The sequence below is a fragment of the Thermobia domestica genome, chromosome 7 (genome assembly GCF_964235325.1).
Source record: "Thermobia domestica chromosome 7, izTheDome1.hap1.1, whole genome shotgun sequence".
Classification (NCBI taxonomy): Eukaryota; Metazoa; Arthropoda; class Insecta; order Zygentoma; family Lepismatidae; genus Thermobia; species Thermobia domestica.
In genome coordinates this window covers 58,406,252-58,425,766 of record NC_137460.1, presented here as the reverse complement: position 1 = coordinate 58,425,766, position 19,515 = coordinate 58,406,252, and the positions used below count along the sequence as shown (strand labels likewise).

At 39.7% G+C, this 19,515-nt stretch overlaps 1 protein-coding gene across 2 annotated transcripts in view; it reads right to left on the bottom strand.

Annotated features, from left to right (window-relative positions):
- The window catches only part of LOC145690138 (prostaglandin G/H synthase 2-like), a 159,941-nt gene that overhangs the window by 24,189 nt on the left and 116,237 nt on the right, over positions 1-19,515 (bottom strand). For both annotated transcript variants that reach the window (XM_081764735.1, XM_081764736.1), the window contains exon 8: positions 1,502-1,788. In XM_081764735.1, coding sequence (XP_081620861.1) covers positions 1,502-1,788 — 287 coding nt within the window. The remainder of the gene's footprint in view (positions 1-1,501; positions 1,789-19,515) is intronic.

The following is a 19,515-nucleotide window of genomic DNA, read 5'->3' as shown; positions in this document are numbered from 1 at the left end:
TCGCCAGGTTATGGCATATGCTGATGATGTAAATTTAATAGGGGATGATAGGAGAACAATAGAAAGAAATGCAGAAATCTTATTAAACGCTTGCAGGGACATGGGTTTAGAAGTAAATGCAGAAAAAACTAAATACCAGAAGCAAAATACAAAAGGCGTTCAATGAGTTTTGCACAATTGAATATATTTTTATTAGCTCCAATATTATTATGAAATTTTAGGCAAACAGACTTTGATCCTTTGGCTTCAGAATTGTAATAATTTTTGTTTCATATTGTTCACAGGTAAACCACAATGGACACTGAAATAAACATCAGGACTCAAAATGGTCGGTAATAGAATTCTTGTTCAAAACCGATGGTGAATCAGCCCCATCAATTCATAGGAAGTTGCTTCCGAGTTCATGGGGATCATACATTGGACCGTGACGATATCCAACGTTGGTTGCAGCGTTTAGAAAACCTAGATTTTCCCGATCAGGCCGGAAAATTATGGCCTTTTTTTTCTGGGTTGGCGTAATTTTAATAGACTTCTTGGAGCTTGGCTCCACAATTAACAAGGAGCGTTATTATTTGTAATTAGATAAGATACAACATGCTTTTCAGGCCAAGAGACCGGTCTTGCAAGGTAGGGTCATCAACCTAGACCATGACAATGGCAAGCCTCACACAACCATGATGATACAGAAGAAAATCATAAAAATGGGATGGGAAGCCGTCTTTCAGCCTCCCTATGGTTCAGACTTGGTTTATTCGATTTCTTCCTGTTCGGTTGTCTGAAGGCCCACTTGCGAGAAAAAGCATGCGACAATGACAAACCTTCATTTCTTATGTGAAATAATAGTGTAAAAGTCAGCCACCTGAATTTTACCAAAGTGCAGGTAAGGCATGACAAGAATGTTGGACGAGGTGTGTCACAGCAGATGGAGGACATACTGAGTGACATAGTATTGTAAGTAAAGGATTAAAGTATGTTTACCATTATATTTCATCATCATATTGCAACTAATGAGAATATTATAACCATTTGGACAAAACTTATTTAACACACCTTCTATCATAGAAGGTTGTTCGTTCTTCGAGAGATTTGAATTCAGTTTTACATTAAAAAAAAAAGGTGTATATGAAATTAATATCATTCTTCACTGTTAAAAAACAACATAATGGAATCCAACCTCAGCATGCATAAATAATTTCTAGTGAGTAAAAAAAAAAACATATGATATTATTTTTATGTAGCGAAATTATGTATTATGATATTTGCAGTGCATTACCATATACGGTATTAAGTATTTTGCTGAAATGTAGGGACATTTTAACTTAGTTGTAAGGATTTCTACAAAATATTGTTGGCAACACTGCCCACTCTGTATATTAAAGAGAGTCCATAATAAAGCTATAAAAGGTCTTACAAGTCTCAAGTTTTCGAGTTATAAACGAACACAAAAATTCAAGTTACACAAAACTTGCAAGTATAGATCTTTCTTCTTACAGTTACTTACAGATCCTGCTTCTTGATGAACCATAGCATTAACAAAACTATCCATGCCACTCTTAAGAACAGGTGAGACATCATACATTAAATCGTGAGTGCAATAAATTGTATCTCCAACTTTTATCTCGTCTGGTATTAATGAGTGCCAAAGATAGAGGTACATGGATTCTAAACGAATTCGATTGTAATACTGGATATTAGCACGATGAAGTAGTTCTGGTTGAAACGAAAGCTGCAACTTGAATTGACTTACATGTTGAAGAAAATCTTCTAAAGTGATTTTCAATGTTTCACCTGTTAAAATAAAGAGAAAAGCAGCAAATATTTAATAATTAATTAGAACTAGTTAGGTCCGAAACGAGCTGCAGTAGCTTAGCATAGGGGGAGTAGATGTTTTAAGAGAAGCTCAAGTCGTAAAAATTCTAAATTGCCCTACTTCAATAATAATTACTCAGATCATGTATGCGTTGTAATTATAATTCTCATTATGTTACTTCACTTTTGTTCTCTACTATAATAATAATAATACACTGAGAAAAACAAGCGGTAACCTAGTGGAGGTTAATGGCTAATTTTTCTACTAGAACCAGTTAATAATTTGCAACAACCCTTCTGAGATAAAAAAAAGGTTAATTTTACGAGGTCACCGGTAATCAATCGAATAAGCTTACTGGAAAATGAGTAGAAACAATACAGTGATTGGTTGTTATCAGTGTGCGAATTAAACAATTTATATTGGGGGGATAAAATTAGGCCAACTTGACGTAGAGTCTGAAGGTGCAATAATTCAAAAGAAGACAATAATGCCTCACCCCTCCCCTCACACACACATACATAAATATGATATAACATCTGTAATAAATAAGGGATTTATTAATTCAATAAATATACCGACAATATCTACATAGTCTATGTATTGTTTGACACCACACCTAACCTTTCTCAACATGTTTAAATGTTGTACTCACTCTTGTGCCTGTAGCTCTCTAGGGTTAATTTACTTATAATTCGGCCCGAGCGATAACCATGATCACAAGCATATGTTAATTTTTCGCTAATATTGAAATCTTCTACTTTGCGTTATTACACGCAGCCTTGCGAAAGAAAATCTACTTCAGTGTTATGAAGACCACTAAAATTATCAGTTAAACCAGACTTACTTCAAAAAAAGATCTACGTATTAGCCTATCATATGAGCATTAAGGTCAAATCGAAAGCCAAATATTTTAAAACTCTCAAATCAAATTTCGAGTTTTCGCTTTTATTTCTCGATAACGTTGCGCTCCCCATGTTTTTCTTTTTTTTCTTTTCTTTTTTTTAAATATCGATTCCATGACGGAGCCCAGGAAATCAACACTTATAATTACTTTACTGTTAGGTTACAGCTGAGTTGATTCACTATGTGCTACGTTATCAAATGAAGGATAAACATTACATTGAAGTTTTCCGGAGAGTATTATTGTCGTGGGCGAAAAGAAAGATGGAAAGTGAAGGTTTAACTTTAAAATGCCAGCTCCAGTTGAAGTGCTTATACAGACACGGACAATGAATGACACCTAGAATCAGTCTTATTAGCAAATGCTGAAACAAATCTTATGCGCTTACTCAATTTCACTAACGTGTCTGCTCACTAGAGAGATGCATCGTCAGCATATGCGTTAACATATAGCCATGAGAGAATATATAACTCAGATTTTGAGTACAGTTTCAAAAGTTCATTTCCGTAAACTGTAAAAGGCAGTGATGTTCAGGCAATAATAGTCCACTTATGTTCTATTTTGTCCACTTGTTCTATTTATTGGATATTACAAATATTATGCAAACTTACAAACTAAAATGAAATATAACAAAAATCAAAACAAGATGATAATCGATACAAATATAGAGGATGGATATAACATGCCCGAGTATGATGGAAGAAGCTACGTATTTATTTACTTCTTTTCCAACCACTAAGAGCATAAACGAACAACGAGAATCTGAAGGGTATGAGTAACAATTGTAGTCATAATAATATAGTTCAACGAAGCAATGGTGAAAATAGTGGGGAAATTAGAAATGATCAAAACTGAATAGTTTACATCGCTCATTTCGAAATACCGCTAGCAAATTAAACTTACAAGAAATGACAAAAATCAGTGAAATTTGGCGTTATACTAAGCATGGTTTGGGAGGGGGGAACGAGCATCCCCGGTGGGGATACTTCAGTTGATTTCTTTGGGGGAACACAATGTGAGTGAGGGGGAAATCCCCCTCATCCCCCCGGTAATTCGCACCCTGGTTGTTATTAACCTATAAAGTAGGTTAGAAAAAGGTAACCAATTCAAGAAGGTTAATTTAATTTAAAACACTCTGTTGTTATCATCCGATTTTCACACAAGATAAATTCAACTCTCCAGAACTTGTTTACTGGTAACATTGCATTACTAAAAGCACAAACAGCCACATCACCATTTGCAATTTTATGAACGAAATGTCTTACGAACAATTGTGAATACGTTCGAAGGAGTAGGAAACCAGTTATTAAAATATGTATTCTACATGAATTAATACAGAAATGTGAAGGAAAGTTTATTTACGGAAATTTATGCATTTTCTGATATTTAAATGAATATATTTTTGTCATGTCTGTAATGCAGATAATGACGCGAGATGGTACATATACTAATCATAGAACTGTCGTCAAAACATTCATACATTCGTTCTAATAATTTCGTGGTGGATTATAGGAAATATAATAGATTTTGCGTTGCTTCACTGTAAAATATTAAATATATCGAGTAAAGCTTTGCTTATAGTAAAGAGTACGCACACACAAATTCTCACTATTAGTTGATATATTTTTCTGATAGGGGAACAAGGGTAAGACAAACGTACACGAACTGACCACCTGGAGCTCTAACCAGATTTAAAAAATAGGGTATCCGTAGCTGGCGAAGAAAAATAAGCGAGTCATTTAGGTATTCCATCCCCACCTCTTGAATTGATTCGCGCTCTTCGTATATACGGTTGGATTACTTGCCTCTTTGAGACTGAGGAAACAACCGTCGAATTATTTTTAACACCTCCACGGAAGTTAACGCACCAAATCGATCTTTTTTGTTGACGACCTAGCTATTCCTCTTGCCTTAACGATTTATTTTGATACTCTCCTTTTCGGAGGAAGAGACAAGCGAAATTAGTTGACGACTTAGGCATCTCTACTGGTTACCGATTACATTTTGAGCTTCCTCTTTGGAGGAAGCAGATTAATAACCTACAAACTTAGAGCATTGCTCTAAGAGCAAACCATTTAAAAGGTACACTTTTACCCTCTTTTGTGGTAAGCTGGCGCCATCTCCTACTTTAAGTATAAAGATGGTCTCTCAGAAGACACCAGTGAAATCTGAGAAAAAGGTCCAATCATCCAAGATTCCTAATACCAGGGGCAAAATAATAAGATCAACATATAAACCAGAAGACTTCCTTGTGCCTTTAGGTAAAAACAAGGAAATGACCGCTCCAGCGAAGTCAAAATTGAAAACTCCTACAGTTAAACAGACAAGTAATTCGCAGCCATCAACGTCGAATAACACGGAAGACATGGATTTCACAGTAGTGGGAACACTTAAGCGGCGTAGGTCTCCTTTGGAAAATCTCAACAACGCTGAAAAACTATTTAATAGCACTCAAGAATATCCACCCCTTCCCACTAGCAATAAGTTCGCTGTTTTGTCATCCGAACAAACAGACAATACTAGTGCCAGTAACAACACTGCGCCGAATAACAAGCCCCCTCCAATTTTCGTATACGGAATTACAAACACATATACCTTTATAAAGACCTTGTCACGAACATTGAAGGAGCCTCCCTTAGCTCAGCCCAATAAGGAGCGCATTCGACTTCAAGCAGCTAACAAAGATGATTACAACTCTATCAAGACGTATTGCGAACAAACAAAGACTGAATATGCCACAAGAGTAGCAAAAAATGAAAGGCCCATCAAGGTAGTTGTTCGAAAACTACCTATTGACACTGAACTAGACGATCTGAAGGATGAATTCCTCCGACTGGGCTCTAAACTGACAAGCATCCACCAAATGTCTCGCAAGAGTAAAAGGAATAACACAAAAGTAATGATGGCACTGTTCCTGAACCTTACAAGCCTCCCTCAGTCTTGCAATGTTACAGATGTCAACGCTTGGGGCATTCGCAAGACACCTGCCAAACCCACCTGAGGTGTCTCAAATGTGGGAAATCACATTTCACCCAGTCATGTAACAAACCAGACACATCCACACCCGCCACCTGCGCAAACTGTCAGGGAGATCACCCACCAAATTACCGTGGCTGTCCGGTATTTAAATCCTACTCAGAAGTTCTCAAATTGCCGGTACAACAACCAAACAAACATCCAGATATACCTAAGAAAAATTTCCACACACCATCCTCAGAGAAAACTTCCATTACCACTGCTGATAATATACAACCCGTGACTACGGATAACGAAGATGTTGAAGCTCCCACTTCTTCTCACACCCAACCAGTTACTGCCGTCCAACAAGAGAACTCTAACGAAGACCTTGACTTAAAATCAGTTCTTTCATTTCTCAAGGGCTTACATTTCCGTAAAATACTTACACACATTAAACATGGTATTACACGTTTTCGACAAGCTACAGACTCCGCTTCCAGGGCTGCAGCAGTAATCGAAACAATAGCGGAAATGGTTGACGATGGCTGTTTCTAAATCCGGCGTCCTCCACCACACACTTATACTTGCTACGTGGAATGCGGATGGTCTCGAGGGGTAGAAACAAACGCTTCTCCGCTTTGTAATAAAGCATAGAGTTGATGTCATGTTCATCCAAGAAACTCATTTTACTGCTCGCATCACTACTTGGCGTCTACCTAATTACATTGGGTACAGACAGGACAGAGTGGGTAGACAGAAAGGAGGATTGCTGCTTATCATCAAAAAGTCATTACCAGTAAGGTCGCTTACAATACCACCACTACTTACTTTAGAGACACTTGCTGTTGAGCTAATAACTCCAGGAGTTCCATTAGTACTGGTCACTGGTTACAGGTCTCCGGCCACACACTTAGAACCGACTGACTTCGACATCATCTCAAACTTAGGGCCCAAAGTTATCCTAGCTGGTGACCTTAACGCTAAGCACGGAGAATGGAACTCCATTACTCCAAACTACTGGAGACGCTTTACATCAATATCTCCTCACGTCCAATTTCATCATCAGTGCTCCACCAGATCCAACTCATTATCCAAAATTCGGCGGACAACCCGACGTGCTTGACGTTGCTCTTTGCAAAAACGTATCCTTTAGTATTCATCCTTATGTCATTTCGAACCTAGACTCAGACCACGATCCCGTCATCTTTCATGTCTCCCACTGTAGCATCGCGCATACTGCTCCTATTATTAAACACATAGAAACTTATTGGGATTTGTTTAAACAAGAATTAAACACTCTGATCGATCTACGAGATCGGCCCGCCACCATCCAGGACATCGATCAGGCAGTTTCTCATATCACATTAGCACTCCGTACAGCAGAGGCAGCAAGCTCCACTACTACAATCTCTCAAACGCAAACAGGTCAAAGCGACACTCTAAATCTGCAACTCTATATTCATTTAAAACGTTGGGCTAGACGTCGCTGGCAGCACACGCTTCATCCAGCCTACAAGACACTGTGGAATTAACTGCGTGAAAGATCAAGATGCTGACTCAGCGACAAAATCAACTGTACTGGGAAGATACTTTTCGTGACCTCACAGTAAACGATCGTAGAATTTGGACATACTCTAAATCCTTCCAACGTGCTACTAATGCTTCCAGAGCTAGAGTCCTCCAAGGACCACAAGGACTGACTCAAGACCCTCAGTTGCAAGCAGCTACTTTCGCTGACTCTCTGCAAGCACAGTTCCAGCCCAATAGAGGCCAACTCGATCCTTATCTCCACCAGCACATTAGAACTACCTTATATAGTATACGAACTCAAAACCCTACACATGACATCAACCTAGCTACACCTCGGGAAATAAAAAGACACATCAAATGTCTACCGACAAAGACAGCATCTGGGCCTGATGGGATTCGACCGGAGATACTGAAACATCCAACTCAAAAATTACTGGTCTTTTCGGCGTATTTATTTAATGCCATCTTTCAAATATGCTACTTTCCAAAGACCTGGAAGGAAGCTCGTATCATCACCATCCCTAAACCCGGAAAGAATCCGCTGCTTCCGGAAAACTATGGGCCGATAAGTCTTTTGTCACACTTGAGTAAATTATTTGAACGTGTGTTCCTCTGGAGGCTGAAACAACATGTCGCCAATAGTAATCTTCTACCCTACCATCAGTTTGGGTTTCGTGCTCCGTGCCCACTACTACACAACTCGTACGAGTAGTTGATCACTTAACAGTGGCTTTCAATAGAAAACATCACACCCTTGGAGTATACCTGGATGTGTCAAAAGCATTTGATAAAGTCTGGTTAGCTGGATTATTATATAAGCTATACGCTCAAGGTTTTCCGGATCGTTTTCTGCATTTACTTCGTTCTTATCTGATAGGAAGAACCTTTCATGTGTCGGTTGATGGTGTCAAATCCTCGTCTAGGCCAATTAAAGCAGGTGTCCCACAAGGCACTGTAATTTCACCGCTTTTATATAATCTCTATACGGCAGATCTTCCGACTCTACCAAACTGTTTTTTTGCAACGTATGCCGATGATACCGCCTTTTTCACAACAAGTAGTTCACTTGCACAGTGCTACATCTATATGCAACGTCAACTAGACAGTTTTCAGGAATGGGCCAGGCGTTGGAGAATTAAAGTAAATGCCGACAAAAGTTGTGCTGTCATCCGCAGTAGAAGACGCATCCGCGTCCCTCGAAATCTAATCTATGAGAACGCACACATTCCTCACGCCACGCATGCGAAATATTTGGGTGTGACTAGATCATGGGCTCACGTTCGCCCCACACATCAAAGATATAAAACAACGAGCATTACGGAAAATATCGGCATTGTACCCCATTTTTCGCTGCAGTTCAATCTCTCATGAGGTCCGCGTGCACATTTTCAAGATGATAGTCCTGTCCACACTTTCTTATGCATGCCCTGCCTGGCAACATGCTTCTAATAGCCATCTTCAAACACTCGAAAGTGTGCAAACGAGAGCCGGTCGCATCATCACTGGTCACGATAGATATACACGCAACAGCCAAATTCTGGAAGATTTAGAGCTGCCCCCTGTTAGAGAAGTTCCCCGGCATCTTCATCATAAGTTCTGGCATACTTTACCAAGACATGTTAATCCAGCTATAGCCACCATCGGCACCGAATGCGCTCTACGGAATGTTCATCGCACGCCACGTATTTAACATCTTTCCATAGCTCGTAATTACATTATCAGCTACTCTGCGACAGTTGCAGATGTAGACTTGCAGACATAATAAAACAATAGTAATACCCAACAAGCCACCTGCACATCTATCTATATTCTTTATGCCATCTTACTCATGGAGTCAGGGGCTTTGGCCCGATACTCTTTACACAACTTCAACATTACCGTGACCGTGACCGTAACGTACACGAATCAAGGAGTCTAACCTCTCCTGTGTTAGTTAATATGCTAGCGAGGATCAAGTGTTGAAATACGCATTTGTGAGCACGGCACACATACGACATTCAGAGGATTGACGAAAGTTTTCACTTTCGGAGGGCACCTTCTCTTTTGAACCTCATTTCATCATCTCTTTCTTTTCATCTTCATTTGGGCTGAGGCCCTAGGCTGTATCAATGGACAAACGAATCTTGGCAGACACTCGGGCTTACCAGCTATATCTCCTATTTCCAGTACTTCATTATCACAACCTGAACACATCGGTCAATCTAGTCGCACTCGTACCCGACACTTTTCTTGGGGTCATGAACCAATTAGTGTATCGCAAGATAGGCATCTATCTAACGAATGTACGCAATCCGCGAAACGCATCAGGTCTCAATAACCAGTAGCATTAATGGACATCGAAGTCTATAAACGACAACATACAGGTGCATCGTCTGCGGTATCTCCTACCATTTCATCTCACGCCACTCTCTTTCATTACATTCTTACTGATTTTGATGCTAAGTACACAAACCCTAAAATGATTTTTCTGCAAATCGTTAAGTATGTTCCTCGGGTACGGGACACCCTAGTTCAAATCGTCAAAACCAAAAAATGGCTATATCTTGAAGTCTAAAGATCCGAATTTTGGTATCACAGTCCAAAATAAAGCTTCTTACGAAATTTTTGGCAAGAACGCTAAGCTTACCAAACTCACCGATAAGCGACCGAAACAGCAGCCACCTCCTAGAAAGCCACCGTACCTGTCGGTTGTCATTAGGGGTGTCTCCCCCGATTTAACTGATGAAGAAATTCAAGAGGAATTAGTACAAGAGGGGATTTCAGTTGATAAATGTGTTCCTATTCGCAATAATAATGGACCAACATATATGGTACGAATTCTATCGCAAGGGCAAGATTCTATCGACTATCTTCTGAGATTTGGTGCACCCATATATAAGAAAATTCATCGCGTTGAACCATCTAGAACGCAGGGTCCACTACTAATTCGTTGCGAAAAGTGTCAGTTATATAATGACCACACTATGGCCAATTGTCGTAATCAACCTAAATGTGGTTATTGCTCCGGGCTTCATGACACTAAAACCTGCCCCAACTTAAAAGAACCACCAAAATGCAATACATGTGGCAGTGGACTTCACCCTACATTTAGTTATCGGTGTAAAGGTAAACCAGCACCCACACCTAAGCATCCGGAACTAACTGTTCCATTAAAAACAGCCGACAAAACCACACCACCTACACAATCAATATTATCTCCGCTAACTGTCGAAGACCTCATACGCTACGTTAGCCTGATGCTACAAAACATCATTCCTTTCCAGCAAGCTCTTATTATTCAACACATCATTTTTGCTGCTAAATCAATTTTTAACATTAATCTTCATGCAACTTATTCTAATAATTATGTGCATTTTCACATTGGAACCCTGGAAATCGCTGTTTAAAACCATCTGCACAGTCTTCTTCATTATGGGGATTTCCTTTCTTTTTGTCAATATTCGATCTTTTTGTCAACATAAACTATTACTAGAAACTTTATTACTAGAAGATCAAATTAATGTTTTTCCCTTAAACGAAACCGCCTTAAAACCGAGTATGTTTGCTCGTATTCCTGGATATGAACTAAAGCGCTGCGACTTCCAAGATGAAGCTCAACGGGCCTAAGGAGGAGTAGCAATAGGATATTTTCCTAAGTATCCAGTTCGAGCATATACTCCACATGCTTTAGCTAATCTCTCCGAGTACCTACTAATCGGCATATACTTTCCATCAATCATTGTCAATTTTAGCACAATATATGTCAGACCACGTCAACCTATACCATTAGAATATTTCCGATATATAGCTAGCAATTTTCGAAATATTATAATCATGGTGGACATTAAAATCCATAGTCGAACTAATCGCGAAAAATCCGACTTTCAGGAGTACATAAGTAACGATCTTCAGCTCCATCTTCATGTTTTGCCTGCACACACCAGACCTATGAGTCAAACTACACCGGATGTCGTCATTACCTCTATGAATCTCCTTGACGATTGCCAGCTTGCAGTATTAGATTTTATTGGCAGTGACCACCATCCAGTTAAATTAACATTCACTCGAGGACAACCCCCACGCCCTGTACATGCACCTCGTCTAGTTCCGAGGTATGATAAAGCAAATTGACCTCTTTTCCGGGAAGACCTAGAGCACTCTATTTCCAGTATAAAGTCTCCAACTACTGAAACTGAACTTGCTTCCTGTCTTTCTACTATTACTACAGCAATTCAAACCAGTGCCCATCAGCACATTCCGACGCAGCAAGTACAGCCTCATAAACCGGCCCTACCACCATCATATCTTATGCTCATCCAGAAAGCCCGACATCATCTTCTGGAATATTATCGAACCGGGAATGAGGCTTGTCTTCGGCAGCATCGCCAATGGCAATGAGCTGTTCATAGCTACCTTGTTGCCTATAAACGCCGCAATTGGATCAAAACATGTAACACCTTATCCGAGGAAGCGCATCCGTCTCGCTACTGGAAGCGATTTCATCAACTGACTGGCAAGAACACCACAATAACCTACCCTTTAGTTGCAGATGGCATTCCTCTGTTCTCTGACGAAGAAAAAGCAAATGCCTTTGCTTCACAGCTCCAGACTGTTTTTACACTAACAGCGGCCTCTAAACGCTCTGAACGAAAAGATCTCTCTTGCATTCCCGCTTTGCAACCTTCAACAAATCATGTCATTGATCCGGAGCATCCACTCACTGCACCTATTACTACAGATGAACTCCATACTGCATTAAAGAGGAAGAAGAACACAGCACCTGGGATTGACAATATCTCTTATCGACACATAAAAGAAACTCCATACTCATTTTTGCTCATCCTGGCAACAATATATACTTTCATACTCCAAAATGGTTTCTATCCGCCTGACTGGAAGGTGTCAAAAGTTTGCATGTTTCATAAACCAAATAAGCCTGTACATTCTGTTTCTTCATACAGACCAATCCAACTCACCTCTGTATTCAGCAAGCTCTTGGAAAAAATTATTGTCTGCCGACTTCATAAATACCTTGAAACTACTAGTCTCCTACCTATTCATCAAGCAGGATTTCGGCCTAGATTCTCCATCCATGATCAACCCCTACGTCTCAGCACCTTAATTACAAATCAGTTTAACAAAGGTTTTCCTTCCTGCCTCATTCTAATGGACTTGGAGAAGGCTTTTGATAAAGTTTGGCACTATGATCTAATTCACAAACTGCAGTCATTTAAAGTCCCCACATGCTATTTAAGGTTAATCTACTCTTTCATTTCAAATCGGATTGCGTATGTCGGAGTTGGTAATACACTCTCTTGGCCTATATTTCCACTTACTGGAGTTCCACAGGGATCTGCATTCAGCCCATTATTATATATTCTTTACGCTTCAGACATTCCTTCAGTACCACGTAATGTTTTCACTTTCCAATATGCAGACGATACAGCTTTTCTTGCACTTGGCAGCACTGTCCAGCATATTACCCGTGCTCTACAAACAACTCTCGATAACTTCATAAAATGGTGCCAGAGATGGCATTTAACTATCAACAATGACAAAACAGAAGCTCTGGTCTTCCTACCACCTAACAGACGTTCCAGAGTCTACCGAAATCCTACACTCTTGCGAGTGACTGTCAATGGATATCTTATACGCCCTACCAACACTGCTACGTACTTGGGCGTAGTCTTTGATTCAAAACTGACTTGGAATGCACACTTGCAAAAACTGAGAGCTAAGGCTACTATTCGATTAAATCTTTTACGTCGTCTTACAGGCACATCTTGGGGCCTCAAACCCGATGTCTTACTCCATACTTATAAGATGTTTCTACGACCTATTCTCACTTTCGGATACGGCCTGGTGCAATGCTTCTACTTCCTTCTACGAAAAACTTTGCATATTAGAGCGTCATGCTATTCGACTAGCTCATCGGATTAAACTTCCGTATCCTACGTGGCTCACGTATGAATATATCGATTTTCTGAATATCACAGACCATATTGTACAACTTCAAAATCGGTACATTATATCTCGCATTGAAACGGGCCATCCACTATATTTGGATATTCTTCGAACTGATGCTCTCACTAATGCCGCATATCGTTACAAGCATACCCCATTGAATATACTCATTTCCTTATATGTACGCCATGCAAACCTCACAGTAGCAGAACGCGACATTTATGCCATTTATATCATTCATGCTCATATTCCTAATGTTTTTCCATCTTAACACAGAGATCCTCACAACTAACAAGGGCTTCCCCCTGTGATCATTAGTCCCGAGTCGCCCCGGGACAGAAGATTTAACCTGCATCTGTCTGACTAATTTCTATCTGTTTGTGATGTGACGGCACTTCATCTCATCTTTCATTTCCATTATCGTACATTTTCACACCAGCACTATCTCACATTATATTGGTATTCTTGCACATTTGCACCTATTTTCTTCTCAATAATATTTCGCTATTCACGTGATAACCTGTATTTATTTTTTGCCTTATTTAATTTATTTATCCTTCGTTATATATTCACATGTTGTATTTTCATTGTACTAACTTCTTTTGTTTACCTTATCATAAAAATATAAATGAAAATAAATAAAGTGCAAAAATGGAAAAAATGAAAATGATGCTATAACCCTTCTCAAAACTGATGCACAAATACCGATGTAACTAATCAAACTTCACTTAGCCCATCCCATTCTTTCCAAAACTACATTTGTATAGAAAATCACATGCCACAGAGAGGGCGTAACCCTCTAAGAGGCAGGAGAAATCTATAATTTTCCAGAAACATATTGAATTGATAAGTCACTTTTCCTCTTCTCCTTTCAAAAAAAAACGTACATACTTCTCCAGAGCTTGCTCTGAAGCGTTATCAAGTGCATGATAACAAGTTTTGAATTATCCTTCTTGTTCCACATTTAGAGCTGCTTCTTTGTCTCTTTCTTGAGATCCGCAGTAAAGGGCAGTCGGATCGAGCTAGAGGGACTGCTCCACCTGGACAGCTATCCTACGGGTTGTCTTACCTTCATCATCTCATGCATCAGAATCTCATCGATCCGAGTCACTGCTTATTACTGTCCTGGTCTGCAAGATGGCATCAGGCGAAAAAGCAGCATCGAAATAACCCATCAGACTCTTGAGATATGGATGCAACCAATGATCACACCGCTAATGAAACCAATCATACTCAGGCATCTCTCATGAACAATCACATCTCTCCGGATAAACCCTCTCTTCACTCATTTCTCCTTCAGCAATACGATACAAAGTTCAGCAACGAAAAGTTCATAACAATCAACTTCGGAAATATCTACCTAGCATATCTTTAACAGAAGTCATTAAAACCAGAAACGGGTACGCCAGACCCACAGTTCGCTACTACAATTAGGAATAACGCTTCATTTGAAATCTTCGGCAAACGGGCTACCATCACATCACTCAGCCCTAGTCAACGCAAACAAGTACCCCCACCGAAACGACCTCCATTACTTTCCGTACTGATTCGAGGAGTCGACCCAACTTACAGTGATGAGGAGATAAATGAAGAACTTCAATACGAAGGACATACCATCAGCAACGTCATATGTATTCGAAATAATGCTGGTCCCACTTACATGGTACGTGACCTCACCTCATCTCAAGACACCATCGATAACCTCCTCACTGTAGGGGCACTTATCTATAAACGAAAACATCGTATCGAACCATCGCGTTCTTCTCCACCTTCGCCTCTCCGGTGTGAGAAGTGCAAGGCATACAACTCTCATCATACTTCTCAGTGCACAAACTCTACTGTGTGCGGTTACTGTTCTGGGCCCCATCAAACTCGTATCTGCCCAAACATGCAACAACCTCCAAAATGTCCCACGTGCAATGATCAACACCCCGCATGTAGTTATAAATGTAAAAGCAAACCTACGGCCCAAGAATCTTATCCGGAGCTTGTTGTTCCTTTGCGGGTTACAGAACCGACAGTTTCTACCAACCGCAGAGTTGACGATCCTGTTACTGTTAGCAAACTACTCGAATTCATTGCTCTTACATTACAAAATATACATCCTTTCCAACGTCAACATGTTCTTCAACATATTATTGCTTCCGCCAAATCTACTTTTCATGTGTTATTATACACTACATACTCCAACAGCTATGTCCACTTCCACACCACCAAACTCGAAACAGCAGTATAAATTTATTAACTATAGATATCATTTTCTTATTTCTCAATATCCGTTCTCTTCTTAAAAACAAAGTACTCTTTGAGACTCTCTTACTGCAAGACAATGTTACAGCATTTCTGTTAAACGAAACCTTTCTTAAGAACACTACTTCCTGCACTATTCCTCGATACATCTTACTCCGTCATGATAGTCATATCCCAGCACTTAGAGCCAATAGAGGTGCTGCGATAGGTTTTCGTCATTCAATTCCATTCCGATCACACCAGTGTCCTCTATTACATATCCCCGAATACGTCATCACTACCTTATATTTAAAAAATATCACTCTTACTCTTGCAACAATCTACATTCGTCCCGGCCTTCCCATTTCTCATGACTTTTTTTCCACACATCTCTCAATCATATAAACACTTCATTATTCTCGCCGACATCAACCTTCATAGTCGTTCTCAAACAGAGTGAGATGACTTTACGGACTTCATTATGGTCCATACCATCGGCACTCTGCTTGCACTACAGTCTCCAACTCGTCCTATCAGTAATACTACAGCCGATATAGCATTGGTCTCCAACACTATCATCAGTCGTTGTACGTTCTGTTCTGGACTTAATTGGAAGCGACCACGCACCCATTAAGATCACTTATCATTCTGGTCTTACTTCTCCTACATCATCACCTTCCCCACGCATATCACCACGTTACGATAAAGCAGATTGGCCATCATATCGCTCCTATATATCAAACGCACTGGCAGATTACGAATCCCCAACTACACAAAACGACTAACGCACCAGGTCGATACTATCACTACTACAATTCAACAGGCTTCTGCTTTATATATTTCAGTCTGCATCCATCCCGTACAGGCCGAAACTCCCACCATAATATCTGGCTATTGTCCGTCGTTCACGCCAGTCATATCGGGAATTCCTGTGAAGCCGGAATCCTGAAGCACTCCGCCTTCATCGTCAACTCCAAAGAACAGTTCATAATTACATTTCGGCTTATAAGTTACGCCAGTGGATGAAAACCTGCAATCATCTTTCCGACATTGCTCCTCCATCCCTGTACTGGAAGCGCTTCAATGCACTCTGTGGCAAACACACCAGGACCCCATACCCCCTTCTACTACGTGATGCTCCACTTTTTGAGACACAGATAAAGCAAACGCTTTTGCTGATTATCTGCAGGGAATTTTCACCCCATCCGAGTCGGACAACATGGACATATCTCATCCAGCCGATCAAGTAAATCTTAACTCTAGATTTTTGCAACCAAATATCACTCATGTACTACCCGACCCTGTTCTCACGAGTCCTATCACAATTTCCGAAATCACATCTGTCATCCGGCGAAAACGAAACGCTGCACCTGGCTTCGATTCTATTACTTACAGACACATTAAAGAAAGTCCTATCGCACTACTTACCCTTTTGGCATTTATATATACGTTTATACTCCGAACCGGATTTTTTCCTACTGACTGGAAAGTGTCTAAAACACTCATGTTCCCCAAACCTAATAAGTCTCCATCGAATGTTTCGTCCTATCGTCCCATACAGTTAACGTCTACATTCAACAAAATATTCGAACGAATACTTGTAAAACGCATACATCCTTATTTACTCGACCAACAACTACTGCCAATACATCAAGCCGGTTTTCGACCATCATTTTCAATTAACGATCAATTACTTAGTCTCACAACACTAATCACCAATCATTACAACACGATTCAACCCTCTTGTCTTCTCGTCTTCGATCTTGAGAAGGCATTTGACAAGGTTTGGCACCTTGCACTCATATGCAAACTCATCAAATTTAAGTTTCCGATAACCTATATTCGCATAATTTATCACTTCTTAGCATGTCGCATCTCATACATTGCCATTAATGAGCAGCTTTCACATCCTACGAGGTAGTTTTCTTATAGATGGGGTACCTCAAGGTTCTGCTCTTTCCCCTCTATTATACATCCTGTTTGTTGCAGATCTTCCGCAGCTGCCGCCTGACGTTCACCTCTTTCAGTATGCTGACGACACTGCTTTCCTTGCTCTTGGAAAAACCATCCAAGCCATAAACATTTCATCACAAGCCATAAATAGTTTCACCCACTAGTGTTCTAAATGGAAGCTCAAAATTAATGCCTCCAAATCTCAAGCCATCGTTTTTGTTCCACCTCGTAAACGTACCAAAGTTCATCGCAATCAATCCCTTCTATCGCTCACTGTCCATGATATGCTCATCATTCCAACACGCACTGTCACATACTTAGGCATTATCTTCGATAACCATTTCACCTGGAAATCACACCTCCAAAGTATCAAAACTAAAGCCTACAATCGTCTGAACTTGCTCAAACGAATAACCGGCACTACCTGGGGTCTTACAACCAACGTTGTACTGAATACCTACAAAGTCTTCCTCAGGCCAGTTCTTACGTATGGCTTTCCGGCTTGGATTTCCGCTTCATCCTCCTATTATGACAAATTAGCCATTTTTGAAAGACATGCTTTTCGCATTGCCTTCCGAATCTCTCTGCCAAGTCCGACACGTTATCTCTATTCCTTCATCTCATTTCCTACCCTCCGCTATCACCTTGAAACACTCCGTTTAAAGTTTATCACTCAGCGTTACACACACCATCAACCTCTCCTCTTTGAAACAATGCATCATCTTGCACTTCACTCCTCTTCCGCACGATATCATTATACTCCACTTCACCGTCTGTTTACATTATACTGCTATATTGTACCGCCAGACCACATCGATCAACTCCTCGAAGAATATCGCCTGGATTTTCATCTCCCTCATATTTTTCCATCATTTTCTGCACAGTAATTCCATACTTTACTAACAGGGCTCACCACGTCCTCATTAGCCTAGAGCAGCCCCTAGGCAGAAGATAACCGCATTTGTCCTTCTAACAGTCCTCATGATGTGTTGTGGCGTCAAGTGCACCTGACTTCATCTCCCATCTCCATCAGTGCTTATGATTTTAAATTATACGTTAGTTTATACTCCAATTTCGTTAGGTTTTCCTTTACTGTTTTTTGTTATGAGCTCATTTATTCACTATATTATTTCCGTTGTTATATACTCTTAAATTCGATAATTTGTTATTTATTTTTTTGTTTTGTATGCTTTCATTTACTATATTATTTTTCGTTATGTTGATATTTATGTAAAATGTGTAGTTCCTTCTACCTTGTTGTATGTTATGATCGCAAAGATCATAAAGACCTCAAAATAAAATATGATTAAATAAAGGTATCAATAAAACAGCCCATAGCCCATCCATAAATTCCTCACTCCTCCTATACCTTTAACTTCCCTTCCCTAAAATAGAGTGTAGCCCTCTGTAAGGTTGCTAGCCGATGGCTAGCCTTAAAAAACATACAACTGAATGATAACCTTAAGAAGTTATCATTTATTTTCATATTGTACATTTATTTTTTATGTGAATTCACAACCGTCAAAGTTGTGTTTGAAGGAACAATTCCAATGCTTTTAACCAATTGAATGTGTTATATTGAGTAGAATACTCGATTACTATAGTTGACGCACCTTTCATTAACCTAGTAGTCGGTTGTTCCAACATGCTAACTAGATGACGGGTTACAGGCTGTGGTCGGTAGTGGTAACTATGTGATCGCTTAGCGTACCCTGTGAGTTATTACACTGTAACGTAGCAATATTAACCTGTAACGCAAGGTTGGAATCACCTTCCCCTCGTTAACCTTTTTGGTTTGGTTGCTGGAACACATGGCTTTGTTGTCCCTATATTGACAAACAAACTTTGTTACTGTTCACCTTTTTCTAGTTTACTAGTAACCTTTCTTTTTTGCTCATAATAATAATAATAATAAATTTATATTTTTAAAATGCATTAGCTCATTATAAATATAGGTAAAATGTACAAAGTCTAACACTCTTATTGAATGCTTTAGAGGCTTCTATAATAAAATTACTTGTTGAAGAATGTACAAAGTAGTTCAGCGTTTTAATAGCATAATGGACCATTTAACTTTTTTTTGTATCAACCTTTTAGGTTTTTTTCTGTTGTTACAATTTCTTTCACACTAAATACTCGTATAAGTAAATTGTTTTATCCTTAATCTGGGCAAGGTAAATGTGAAGCCTCT